Source organism: Lemur catta, chromosome 11 (assembly GCF_020740605.2).
Source record: "Lemur catta isolate mLemCat1 chromosome 11, mLemCat1.pri, whole genome shotgun sequence".
NCBI classification, from domain to species: Eukaryota; Metazoa; Chordata; class Mammalia; order Primates; family Lemuridae; genus Lemur; species Lemur catta.
The window spans coordinates 82,970,609-82,985,546 of NC_059138.1; the positions used below are offsets into that span (position 1 = coordinate 82,970,609).

At 40.0% G+C, this 14,938-nt stretch overlaps 1 protein-coding gene across 2 annotated transcripts in view; it reads right to left on the minus strand.

The window, feature by feature from the left end:
• Window positions 1-14,938, minus strand: part of AMPH (amphiphysin) — a 222,960-nt gene that overhangs the window by 83,453 nt on the left and 124,569 nt on the right. For both annotated transcript variants that reach the window (XM_045564376.1, XM_045564375.1), the window contains exons 4-5: window positions 7,564-7,658; window positions 4,403-4,498 (exon numbers count right to left, since the gene is read on the minus strand). In XM_045564376.1, coding sequence (XP_045420332.1) covers window positions 4,403-4,498; window positions 7,564-7,658 — 191 coding nt within the window. The remainder of the gene's footprint in view (window positions 1-4,402; window positions 4,499-7,563; window positions 7,659-14,938) is intronic.

Here is a 14,938-nt window from a genome sequence, read left to right on the forward strand (position 1 = left end):
CAGAGCACAATAGCAAAAATACTAATAATCAGATTAAAAAATCGCCCAAGGGCTTGAATCCACATTTCCCCAAAGATATACAAATATAATCAAACTCAGAGAAGCAAAGAATACATAGAATGGTGGTTGCCAAGGGCCAGGGGAAGTTGGAAAGGGGGAGTTGCTAATCAACAAGTACAAAATTTCAGTTACAGGGAGGCAGGGAAGATGATGGACGAGAAATGCCTCCAGCCAGAGCGTCTCTGCAAGGAGGGAAAATTTTCAGATGAAAGAGATAAAAACAAACAGACAAATATAGATAGGATTAGGGTAAGAAGGAAGGATGCCTGAGCCTACAGGAGACTCCATGGAAACCGGTTGTGGAGCAGAACTGGAAGGAGAAAGGAATCAGCAGGGATAAAGATCCCAGAGGCTTGGACACTAGCAAGGAGGGTAGGTGGAGCAGTTAAATTTCCTCTCCTTTGCATCTTGGACTGCTGGTGGGCTCCCAAGCTGCTGGAGAGACCTGCTGACACCAGCACAGAGACAGCTGCTGCCACTGAGAGGAGAGCCTCTTGCGTCTAGACAGGGCATTGGGTTCCCAGCTCACTCAGGGCACCTCCCACCCCACAGACCCCAGCCCATTGGCAGGCACCATATTGCTTCATTCTCCCCTTCCCTTCCCTTCCCTGAGGCTGCCAAGAGAGACAATTTATCCACCACCCGGAGGCACCCATAGGGCACAAGACCTTTCCTTTTGGGGCCCTGCAGGGAACTAAGGGGTGCTCAGACCGTGAGCTCCCTACCCACCAGCAGTTCCTGGTACAGCTCCCCCAGTGACTCCAGCAGAGTGGGGAAAACCCCATGGCAGAGAGACATTGATCCAGCTTGGGCACCCTGTGGGTGACTTGGGGCCAGCATTCTTCTCCCTGCATGGTCAGGGATTGATCTCCAGGGCCCAAGGGAAAGGCCTGCAGGCCACATGCCATACAGCCAGGTCTCCAACACACTGCCCAGGGACACAGAAGGGATATTTGTGAATTAGACGACTGAGGTGTGTGTGCCTTCAGGGCCAGATCAGAGTGGGGTCCTAGCTGCGGCATGCTCGAGGGGCAACCCTCCTCCCATAAGAGGGTTGAGCTCCCAACTTAGGACATGATCTTGGACAGGGAACCTCCCACCCTGCATCACAGTTGAGAGGGTGCTCCACTGGCTAGAGGTCCTGCCTGCTAGGAGAGGCCCAGGAAAGACCACGAAATAAGGGAGGGGGGAATGGAGTAATCTACAGATTCAATGCAATCCCTATTAAAATACCAACATCATTTTTCACAGATCTAGAAAAAATAATTCTATGCTTTGTGTGGAACCCAGAGAAGACCCCGTATAGCAAAAGCAATCTTAAGCAAAAAGAACAAATTGGGAAGTATCAATTTATCAGACTTCAAGTTATACTACAAGGCTATAGTAACTAAAATAGCATGGTACTGGCCCAAGAACAGAGACATAGACCAGTGGAACAGAACTGAGAACCCAGATATAAAACCATCCTCATATAGCCATCTGATCTTTGACAAAGCAGACAAAAACATACATTGAATAGAAGAATCCTTAATCAATAAACGGTATTGGGAAAACTGGATAGCCACATGTATAAGTAAAACACGACTCACATCTTTCACCTCTCACAAAAATCAAATCACGGTGGATAACAGACTTAAACCTAAGGCACGAAACTATAAGAATTCTAGAAGAAAATGTGGGAAAAACTCTTATAGACATTGGCCTAGGGAAAGAATTTATGAAGAAGACCCCTAAAGACAATCACAGCAACAACAAAAATAAATAAATGGGACCTGATCAAATTAAAAATCTCTGCACAGCCAAGGAAACTATCACAAGAGCAAAGAGACAATCCATACAATGGGAGAAAATATTCGCAAGCTACACATCTGACAAAGGTCTGCTAACTAAAATCAATACAGAACTCAAGAAAATCAGCAAGAAAAAATCAAACAACCCCATTAAAAAGTAGGTGAAGGACACAAACAGAAACTCTTCAAAAGAAGACAGACTAATGGCCAAGAAACATGAAAAAATGCTCAACATCTCTAATCATCAGGGAAATGCAAATCAAAACCACAGTGAGATATCACTTAACTCCAGTGAGAATGGCCTTTATCAAAAAGTCCCAAAATAATAAATGTTGGCATGGATGAGGAGAGATAGGAACACTCATACACTACTGGTGGGACTGCAAACTAGTACAACATCTGTGGAAATTAATGTGGAGATACCTCAAAGAGCTACAAGCAGAACTACCATTGGATCCAGCAATCCCATTACTGAGCATCTACTCAAAGGAAAAAAAGACATTCTATAAAAAAGACATCTGCACTAGAATGTTTATAGCAGAACAATTCACAATTGCAAAGATGTGGAAACAACCCAAGTGCCCATCAATGCATGAATGGATTAATAAAATTTGGTATATGTATACCATGTAGTACCACTCAGCTACAAAAAACAATGGTGATCTAGCACCTCTTGTATTATCCTGGATACAGCTGGAGCCCATTTTACTAAGTGAAGTATCACAAGAATTGACAAACAAGCACCACATATACTTATCATCAAATTGGTACTAATCAGTCAACACTTACGTGCATATATAGTAGTAACATTCATCAAGTATAGAGCAGATGGGATGGGGGAGGACGGGATGTGTATATTCATACCCAATGGGTGCAGTGTGCACTGTCTAGGGGATAGACACAGTTGAAGCTCTGACTCAGGGGGCCAAGGGCAATATATGTAACCTAAACATTTGTACCCCCATAATATGCAGAAATAAAAAAAATTGGTTATGTAAGACAAATAGGTTCTAGACACCTGCTGTGCCTGTAGATACCACTACTGCATTGTACACTTAAAAATCTGTTAAGATGGTAGATCTCATGTTAAATGTTCACAGCATAATAAAAGAAAAAATATAAATAAAATAAAATTTTAAAAAATTCAAATAAATTACCATGCAAAAAACAATACTCCGAAGTGTGATAATTATTCTGAGACCATTTGCTCTGCAAATGCTACAAACTCCTAGGCAAAATTTAAGTGTCTATAAAAATAATCTGAAGATGTCCCAAACACATTGCCTGTAGGGTAGTGTGTACAGCCTTACAGAATTTTTTAAATTTTAATTTCTCAGAAAATTTTTATAAATCTGATTTATATCTTTTTATTTGGTTGCATCTACCCAATGACTCAATAAAGCACTTCACTGCCTAATATGATAACATCATTGAAAATTCATCATTTGGCTTTGCTCCCTAAGGCACTTTGGAAACAAGGCTAATATATCTAGTCTGATCCACTTGGGTTTTTGTCCAGTGCCCCTGATTCTCCAAAACACACTTTGGACATTGGCCAACGACCATCAGGCATTCTGTGTGGGACCAAGGAAACTAAAGTCTTTGCTATGAGTGTAGCTTTAGCCAAAAAGGTTCACTATGTTTCATGGCCAAGGCTGGTTCACATTACCACAGATAGTTCCCTGGTGTTTGGTCATGGCTACAGAGAAGTCCAGGAAAACTGGAATTAAGCATCAGAAGATTCCTAATAAGATTCTTACTGCCGATGTCCAATGTTGCTGGTTTCCAGCCTCCTCACCCTAGCACATGGCTGTCTTAACTAGAATTCCACCTTGAGCAGAAAAACAACTGGGGTGGCTGGGGGCAGACGTGTAATGCTGCTTATTTACTACACACAACCCAGGTGGTTTAAAAGCCACGTTTGCTTCCAGAGTCAATTCCAAATCCATATTCAGTACTTCACTTTTGCATTTACCTTTACAATAGACTTAAGTGCCAAATAAATATTTCAAACAAAATATTTTTAGGTTCAGATGCAAATGAATTTGGAACACTTATATCTTAATATTTCATTTTGAACCTGGAAATTTGAATGAGAGAAAAAATACCCAGGTGCACTATAAACACATGCAAAATAAACAGTAAACAAGGAAAGATCAGATTTGCTCTCATATTTACAACTAAGTTTCTCCCTTCCTTGTGACCATTCGTTATTATAATAGAAATCCTTGTCAAATGCTATATAATAAAAAAGTTTGAATATAAAGTTTTTGGTAGCTCTGATTTATGGTTTTATATTTATAGTTTTAAAAAGACTTCTGCAGAGAAATAAAAGCTGAAGCAGTTCATTAAAGTATAAATGTGACTTCTGTAACTACATTTCATTTAAAACTGATTGGAACAGTATAAAAATCCCATGCTTATATACATGAAAAGTTACCAGCTGTCTTTGATGTCAGCTTGAGGACTTTTAATTCTCCTTCTCTTGCCCATGTTTCAATAACCACATGAGACCATTCAATTCTTACCTTTATAGACACAGAATAAAATACCTTTATGTCAGGAAATTGGCCCAGGTAGGTATCCAGTGTCAGCAAGGACCCATCCACTAGTTTTTGATGGAAGTCTTCCCACAGTACATCACATTTCTAAAGGAAAAAGTGAAATAAAGAGCCAACTGTTGAATTATTTTAATTGCATACCTCTCACCAAACTTCCAAAAAATCTGAAACTGTAAAATCAGACAAGTAATACTTTCCCAGATGTTACACACTAGAAAAAAAATGTACATTATTTAATAATACAATAAAATTTTAAAGCAATTTGGCCACCAGTTCTAATTAATAATATAGGCTACTTAAGAGCTTAATAAAAATCTATTTCTGACTCTAAATTACTCAAGAATGTAGAAGCTTCAAAAGGTCTCCATATTCCTATAGATGGATTTTTGGGCTAAGAAACTGAGAAGAGTTCCACTTAGACAACTTGCTTCTAAGGCAATCCATGAAATCAGATATCACCCAGACTGAAACCAATATCAAACTGTTGCTGAAGCCTCCACAGGGAAAGCAGAAAATTTAGTCATCTTAGCAAGGGCCTTACCACTTATGGAGTATCAACTGTGGTAAATACACAAGGAATATTAGGGATTACTATTATTTCAACTATTGTAACTATGTCAAAGCATTGGATTAAATGCTTTATATGAGCATGTGTGTGTCTGCATGTGTGCATGTGTGTGTGTGTGCACAGTCATTTAATTCTCATGAAAATTTTATCAGAAAAGACTTGTCATTGTCACTATATAGTAGAGGATACTAAATTCCAGAGATGTCCCATGACATGGCCAAGGTCATGCAATTGATTAATGACAGACACAGGTTTCAACTCAGGCCTGTTTCCTTGAATTCAAAGCCCATAATCTGACTATTCCAACAGGCTGCCTCACTAGAGAAGGATTCATATCCGAGCTGTGTGACTTTGGGAAACTGAACCTCCCTGAAGTACAATTTTCTAACTAAATGAGCTGATAGTGTAAAGTGCTTCACAGAATTCCAGGCACATAGCAGGTGCTCAAGAATGTCATCTCCACATTTCTCTCACTACCACATTTGGGGTCTTCTGACAGAATCTGCTGTTTGGTCCCCAGTCTCTACCCTTTCTTTCTTCTTAGTAATGGAACTTCAAATTTTAGCTGGGCACTTGGCCACCAAAGATAAGGAATCTATTTCCCAGACTCCTTTGCAGCTAGGTGTAGCCATGTGACTACATTCTAGCCAATGGGATATATTTTCAGGGAGGGAGGGGCCCATCTTCCAGACTTCCTCTGTCTTGCTGACGGGAATGTAGAAAGGAAAGTGGATGGCCAGTGCTCAGAGAGTTATCTTGAACCTGAAGGAGCAGGCTAGGGATGGAAAATATGAGCCTCTGACACTCACGGGTCCACCATGCCATACCTGGGCTGCCAACCTTCGAATTCTTTTATGTAAGAGATAAATTTCTATCTTGTTAAAAAAAAACAAACAAACACTTTTTTGGTGTATATGCTTTTGTTTCATTTTCCACATTTCAAAAACTAATCCTAATTGTTACAAATCTCAATTCAAGAATTTTATGCTAACAAAAAGATTTAAATTCACTGTTTAAAGAGACTCATCTTCTGATGTGAGTAGACCTGTGAACTTGCAGTGTTCAGTATCTTCATCATCAATAGAGCCCATATTTGCATCTGCAACTAAGGATATAAAAAATCCTGGCAGCTGCAAGGTCCAAAGTTGGATAACAGCCATTTCCTTAAAAAATAAACATCACTCCTGTACTGTCACAGGATATTAAAGTAAATAAGTAAATAAATATAATGCCATATTCTGAAAAGTTATTAACAAAGTTTCTACTATTGCCTTAAAATTCTTTTTCTATGATGAATTTTTAGTTATACAAGATTAATCAAAAATTTACAAAGTATTTAGCAACACAACGTTGAAACAATGTTTTTATACTGAAGAAATGTAAGACGATGCAATTACTTAATAATTGCATTTGAAAATGATGTGTACTGGCTGATTTTGCCAAATCCACATCTTAAAAGTTTTTGAAAGATGTAATAGTGTCAACAAGAGCTTTCCTCATAAATATATTTCCATTTTTAGGTCAGTTATAATGAGATTATGAAGATCAATGTCAGGATGTCAGAATTGTCAAGGAGCAATTCCATGGGCTCCACTGTTAATCCATCTTTCCCGAGGCTGCATAGACGTTCAGAGCTCTTCACATATCCGGCCGGCCCTCTCCTGAGCTCTGGCTGCCACATCTAGTTTAGGTCTTCTGTGCCTAAATGAGCTGCAGTAACTCACCTGAAGTAGAGGACATGACAAACAATTGCTCTTTGTTTTAACAATGAACTTGGATGGGAGAGAATCCTGCCTGGTGGCTTTCCCACATTGATAATTATATTAATTAATAACACGCACTAAGCACTGACAAGGTAGATGACATGCACACAAAGCCTTTAAATGTGTTAGGAGTGGGTATAGTTATTATTCTCATTTTGTAGGTGAGGAAACTGAAGCCCAAGATGATTAAAGAACTGGTCCAACATCACACAGAGCTACTCTTTGTCTCTGTCCCAGTCTGCTTTCCATAAAGCAGCAATACCCTCTTGCTCACTTCCTGTCAGCCAGACAGCCCCGAGCTGGAAGTCTGACTTCAGGTGTTAAGACATGTCTAGGGCCAAAGCCTTCCTGAAGTCCACTTCCTCTGAGCGGGCAGACATTGTGCTTGTCCCCAGGCAGATTAGTGGATGGACGGTTGGTATTAAAGTGGGATGGATGCTCTTCGAGCTCCTGTCCCAGTGTGCAGTCGGGGGTATTCAATAGCAGGATTAAAAGCAAAGAGGTGAAGTTTGGATACAAAATCACACTATGACCCACCCTGCTAGAAATGGGCTGTTAAGACCTGCAGTGAGGACAGAAAAATGAGATTGTTATTTTAAAGAAAAATATCCTTTAACACACAGCTTTCTACACACATGGTTGTATAATCATCTTCACCTCTCAAAATAAGTTTGTGATGATCAGGTAGCAGAAGTGCACGGTGCCTTCTGGGTGCACTGTCTCCCCTCATGATTAAGACCGTGAGGTGGGAAGGCGGTTCATGGGACAGGTGGAATGAGGAGGACTCGGTGGCAGCTTTGCAGAAGCCACCTGGCTCTTACCTCGCCAACCATTTTCACATCTTCCCGCCCATACCAATCCGGCTCATAGACTTCGTGCAGTGACTCGGTGAGCTTCATTGAGGCCTCTTGCATGCCTGGTGTTGGAGAAAAACAACTCCTGTTACACAGAAATTGTGAAGAGTTTTTCCCCCGTCCCATACTTTTTAAAGTGAGAGAAAAATTTTTGGTACTTGCTAAATATTTAAGGAACAATTGGAAGAGCTGCTGCTTGTATCTGTGGTCACATCTCTCCCTGTGGGTCTCTAAGACTTATCACATTGTGTATTTACTATTATTTACATGATCGTGATATATACGGGGTCTTGGAAAAAACCAACAAGTATCTTATTATGAATATTACAACAGTAACAATGTGTCCTACTAAGTGTGCTATCACTTGCTAAGTGGCATCAGGCAATAAATGTATAGGGACACTAAGAATACTGGTCCTTAAAACTGCAGACTTCCAAAAATAAAATTAGTCCTCAACAAGTCTAAATACAAGAAACAAAGCATTTTTAGAAGCAAGTAGAAGTAAAATCAATAGGATTGTAGGGCATAACAGTTGAAGGAGGTTGAATGATTTAAAATGGTAAAAATGGTTACGGTTTAAGGGGCCTAAAAATTTTACAAAGAACAGTGATAAAACAGGTTGTCCTTTTCCAACACAGTAAGTCCTTCCTTAATGTCATGGATAGGTTCTTGGAAAGTGTGAATTTAAGGGAAATGACATATAACAAAACCAACTTTACCATAGCCTAATTCACATAAACAAGAGTTAAGTTCCGACAGCATATTTCTGGTCACAAAAACATCACAAAACGTCTAAATAAAGACCAAAACACTTCTAATACTAAACAATGAAATAAATGTGAGCAATACCTACATTTAATAATGTTTAATATTCTTAACACTGAGTTTAACACATTAACTGCCAGGTGAGTTGTATTTAACTCATGCTAGTTTTCAGGCAGGGGCCTCGTGAAGCATATGTAACTCATGTGTCTCTTTACCTTGGGAGCCACGTGAACTATTTTTCAAGTTGCATATAACTCATGCACAGAAAAAGATAAAAAAATAAATTTTTTTCATTAAATTAGAAAGGATCATTTTGTTTTCAAATTTTTTACTCTATTTTCATAATAAAACACAGTGGCCCCAAGGAAAAAAAAAATTTTTCTAGTGTGATAATGTGTTAAGAAAAGAAAGGAAAGGAAAGAAAGGAAAGAAAGGAAGAAAGGAAGAAAAGGAAGAAAGGAAGGGAGGGAAGGGAGTGAGGAAAAGAAAAGAAAAGAAAAGAAAAGAAAAGAAAAGAAAAGAAAAGAAAAGAAAAGAAAAGAAAAGAAAAGAAAAGAAAAGAAAAGAAAAGAGAGGAGAGGAGAGGAGAGGAGAGGAGAGGAGAGGAGAGGAGAGGAGAGGAGAGGAGAGGAGAAGACAAGAGAAGAGAAGAGAAGAGAAGAGAAGAGAAGAGAAGAGAAGAGAAGAGAAGAGAAGAGAAGAGAAAAAAAAGAAAAAGAAAAGAAAAGAAAAGAGAAGAGAAGAGAAGAGAAGAGAAGAGAAGAGAAGAGAAGAGAAGAAAAGAAAAGAAAAGAAAAGAAAAGAAAAGAAAAGAAAAGAAAAGAAAAGAAAAGAAAAGAAAAGAAAAGAAAAGAAAAGAAAGGTAATTATTTACCCTACTCACTTCGTCCAGTTCAGGGTTGTGGGTGGCGGGAGCCTCTCCCAGCAGCTCAGGGCCAAGGTGGGAACCAGCCTGGACAGGACGCCGTCCCACCGCAGGGCAGGCTCACACACACCCACGTTACTCAGATGCGGACCATGTAAACACGCCAGTGAACCCAGACTGCACATCTCTGGGAAGTGAGAGGAAATCGGAGTACCGGAGAAAATGCACACAGACATGGGGAGAATGTGCCAACTCCCCACAGAGGGTAGCTGGAGCCAGAAAACAATTCCTTTTTTCTTCTCATCAACATTTTAACAAAATGATGTCAAATGAAATATTATTCAAGGACCTGCTGCATCATTAAAAGCTATGAATACACTTTTAAATCAAAAGTCTCAGAAACCTTAGGGTTCTTAAGTCTATGGGCCCGAATTTTAACTAGGAGTCCATTTGATATGTTGCAAAACTATAGTTATTAGTTATCATGCATATTATTAACAGGAAAGATATAAGTTTTGAGTAGAATATGGTGGTATAACGTATCAGCCCATCCTTTCAAGCCTCCCACCCGCAGCCCCTGCACAAAGGTGAACGTGTACGTGCTGGGTAGCCACAGAGACAGAGCACGGCTGAGAACAGACAAGGGGCCAGGAAGGGCTGGGGACCTGGAGACGTGCCTGGCACCAGACTCTCCCTAACAGCTGGAAAGTGGGGCCTGGCCACGTTGGTGTCTGCGCCTTTGTCACTAGAGGGGTATGAAAAGGGGCCAGATAAAGGGAGAGGAGAGGAAATCAGAGCACTATCATGAGAAATAAAACACATCTCATAAACTTAAGGCCAGTGAATCAAAGACAGAAACCATTTGTTAAACTGAATACTCAACCACACGCTTCCTGGATCAAAGGTAGCTAATTCTGGGTTCAACTATAGCAGAAAAGGACAAAATGAAAGAAGATGTCTGAAATGACAGAAGTATACCCTTGAAGAGTAAGTATAAAAGTCAACATGTAACTGGTATTTCATAACATTGTTTCACTCTCTAGGCACAGACTCTCTTCCTTCTCTCAGTACATCGCTGAGCATGTTTCAAGGATGCCCTTAATGAGATGCATGGCCCACACCAGTTGAAGTGACTTGTCTATCACAAGATGCAGCCCTGGCAGAATCTAGAGTAGGAAAAAATGGGGAAGACTCAAAACTCTGGGGACTCTGATGAGACAGAGTCACATAGGTGTAGCGACGGCCAAAAAATGATACATAACCTGCATCTGACCCCTAGCACTCTGGACTCCAGCAAGGGAGGATGCTTTCTCTCATGATGTGGTCACCGCGGAGGTGGCAACTACATTATCCCAAATGCCCATATACACCCACGCAGGCACGAGCAAATCTCTACCAAGAAGTACACCCCGCAAATTCATACCAAAAGTTAGTCACTAGTTGATCCCCTTGTATAATTCAGGTGCCAAACGGCTTCCAAAGCTTTCTTTAAATCTTTGCTTTTAAGTCTGATGGAAATTATAAACAATGTCTTAGAGGAAAAAAGAAGAAATGTTGGCATTGTAGAGCAAATAAACGTTATGGTGAAAGAAAAAAACCATGAATGTAAGCTTAAAATAAAACTATATAGGAACTTAATCACTGAGGCTAAAAGTACAATGTCAAAATAAATATGTCTATTAGCAGCCAAAAATAACTACTAATTACGATGTGGATAAGTAGTGATGGACCATTTGGAAAGAAGCCATTTTGACATAGAAATTGTTTCCAGAACATCTACGCCATAGGAAGCAGTTGATGGATACACAGGTGAGCAAGATGCACACCTTGCTCTCAAGGAACGTAAGGATTGGAAGAGATTTTAGTGATTTACAGCTCACTCTGCTGAGAAAGTACGATAGGGGGAAAAAAGCTGAAATCCAAGTTCTCTTCAGAGTAATTTGGCAACATTAAAGCAGAATAGAGGCTCAATGCTACCTCTGGCATTTGATAATATCTAATATCCAATATTTTATTTAAAAATTAGTGATTTCCAAACTGTAAGACCATTGTCCAGTATTGTATATAGAAGAATTATTGTTTTACTATTGGATGGGAACCACTTTCCTCTCTTCAAGATTTTGGACCTTCTCCAAGGCATTTAATGTAACAACCTCTATTTCCATTTGCAGCCAAATCTGTGAGCACCTATGTTCATCCTCTAATACCTGCTGCATAGATTGCACTACTTCATGAGTACTCCTTCCTTGAACAGCCTGAGGGTATATGCTTTAGTTAAAAATAACATTAATTAAAATATATTACGACAATAACCAGCAGCAGTGATAAAGCATTAAAAGAGTATCTAAAATACTGCAAGGATCTAGCAGCTGTGCCCCCTGTTTAGAAGAGAGCTGTCTAAGAAGACTCGACTGCCTCAGAGGAAAGTAGGAAGGGAATTCTTAGAGTCTCAAGGAGGAGAAGAAGATTCAGAAAAAAATAAGCAGATGGTGAGGTAGCTCGAGTACACTTAACCCCACCTCTTTTACGGTTATGTCCACGTATAACACATCACATAAACTATAACACATCACATAAACTAGCAACTATTAATGACACCACCTGGGCCACACTCCTAAATTTGGAGAAAGACCTTGTGTGTCCAGCATCCCTGTGTCTGATCTCTACTGCACCCCCAATGCTTGTGACTCCTAATTCCAAATGCCTACTGGACATTTCCACTTAGTATCTTACTAACACCTCAAACCACATCCAAAACAAACTCCTAACTTTCCTGCCCAAACCTGATCCTATTCCTTTTCATGAATGCCACCTAGTTGTCCCAGTAAAAAAACTGGAAGTCATCCCAGATTCACCCACCTGACCTGAATATGTCATCAATTCTGCCTGATACTCGAATCCAACCCCTTCCTTCCCTACCACACCCTGGATTGGGTGCTCATCACCCACGATTTAGATTAGATGAAATAATCCATATAAAACAGTCTAGCAAAGTACCTGGCACATAAAAAACATTCAAATGTTAGCCATCGTTATGAAAAATATTTTTAGAGCCCACATGGCATGATAATTAAGACTATTATTTGCAATCAATTAGCCTTTGTTAAAATTTTGGTTCCATTACATACAATCAGTGTGTTTCTTGGCAAAATCTGAAACCTCAGTTTCCAAAGGATAAAATATCAATAAATAATAGTACCTGCTACAAGGCTGTAGTGAGATTTATATGAAACAACGCATTTAAAAGTGTATGTCAGTGCCTGGCACATAAGTGATCAATAAATGTTAGCTATGATCATTATTGTTAAATTATAGGATTAGACTTCTAATAAATCCTTTGCAGCTTCATTTCTTCTACCCAAATTCCACGCAATCACAGTAGCTATTTTTCTGAAATACTAATCTGATCATGTGAATTATTCTCTTTCTTATAATAAATGACAGAATAAAACCCCAATGTGATATGACACATAAAGCCCTTCTTTACACCCGCACCACCTACCTTTCCACGTCTTGTCCAGTTCAATTTGCAGCTTGCACCTCACTGCTCTATTTGTTCCCCAGACATCCCATGCTTTCTCCTGTGTCCTGGTCTGATTGCTTGTCCTACCTGGAATGTCCCTCCAAAATCAACCTCTTTCTCTAGCATTCCTGATCCCTTGATGACCACCTACACTCCTTTTGTGGGTCCCTTCAAGTCATAACTTCCCTGGAAGGACCATTCCTGATCCAGTCTCCTGTCCCTGCTAAGGCAGGGGCCTGTCCTATGTTATGGCACTGGATACATATGTCTATTAAAATTTGCATTACTACCCTATTGGCCTTTTTGTTTACTTAACTGTCTCCCCATCTCTGCGGCAAGCTCCTTGGGAGCAGGCACTGTGCTTTGTTCACCTCTGCATCTTCATCTCCTAGAACCGTGTCAGGCACACAAATGGTGCTCAAGAGATGTTTGCTGCTAGCGTGAATGAGAGTGTAAGATGTGCTTCACAAAGCCTAAGCATCAGCAGAAATCATAAGACCTTCAGAGGGCAATACCCAGAGATCAATGATAATGAGAAGAAGAGTAGAATTCATTTAACTCAATTTCAAAGAATCCCAGTTTTAGAGCTTTGAGGGACTTCTGAGAGAACTGGAGCACTTTATAGATGAAGAACCTAAGGCAACTGAGCTCAGTGATATTCCCACAGTTGCCCCAGGGCCTGTGACTCTCCAGGACCAGATCCCACTCTGCTCTGACGCTGCTACTATGCTGCCTGTGTTACAGTGTGATTAGTCAGCGAGAGTTCATTTTTGTGAAAACAAAAAACAATTGGCCATGAAACCGCTTTGAAAATGAAAGTTATAATCTACTTAATGGATATCCCTTGTCATCAAGCGTGTTCCCAAAACCCAAAATGTGTTCTAAGGAACACTAATAATTCTTCCTGAGACTTCAAGCAGAGAGGACTCTACAGTCGAATAACTCAGGGAAACCCTGCCTACCCCACAGGCCTTCCAGAGTTGACTTCTGCATGTGAAGCGTTCTGAGAAGGTCAGTAGTAACTTGTTTAAAAATTCATTCCATACAGCCTTGGGAAAAATAATTTAAACAGAGATCTCTTTTTTGGAGTATCACTTGTTACAACATCAGTCAATCAACAAAACCCAAGATGGGAAGAAGCTGATATAATTCCTTTCTCCTTCATATGGACATGTGACCATTAGAAGTGGAATGCAGGCTTTGATGTGTCACCCAACTTCTGTCTGTAACTGATGTTTCACTCAGTGAATTTTCCTTCTAGAACTGCGGTCCCCTACTCTCGGGCTGCAGACTCGTGTGGGTCCTTGGCCTGGTAGGGACAGATCTACAGAGTTCCGCTGCCTGCCACCATGCCCCCACCCAGTCCATGGAAAAATTGTCTTCCATGAAACCAGCACCTGGTGCCAAAAATCTTGGGGACTGCTGTCTAGACCACATTAAGGAAAAGAATTGAGCCAGTCTTTATAAGCGGCATTCTCCAAACTAAGGAGGCAACATAGGCCAAATTATACAGTCTTGGCTAAGAGACAGAGCTCACTCATTTTATTCAGCACATTTATATGCATTTAAAAAATCAGCTAACATAGAGAAAGCCCTAACACGTAAGTGGTCAATAGCTACTATCGTGATTGAAATAGTATATAACTTCTTGTGTTCAAATACTAAACCAATAATAAAAGAAACACCTGAGTGGCTCTATTTTCTGACTGAACTGTTAAAAATACTTAAGGTTAACACTGGAGCAGTTAATTATGAGCTCTATGAGTCTGCAGAAGATAAATTCTCTGAGCCTTACTTCTTTGAAAATGTGAAGCAGAGTTAATGGAGTTAATGACATTGATCATATCTGTGTTGGAGGTTACAAAGATGTAATATGCCTAAAATGCTTAGCACAGAGCCTTCCTCATTAAGAAGTAACAGTAGTAAGTTGCCATGATTCTCTTGTATAGATGAACTCTAGTTTGTGAAACCAACGCCCTTCCAACAGTCACGTAGGTCAAAGGCAGTAAAAGACAGTGGATAAAAGCCAGGGTTCAGGAGAAGCACAGAACAGAGCATGTATCCTGCCCTGTTGTTTACTGGGCACATGACTTTGGACAAGCTATTATATTTAACCTCTCTGATCTAATAAAGTACCTGCCTTATAGAGTTGTCATGAGAATTAAAATTATACACCTGGCATATAAAAG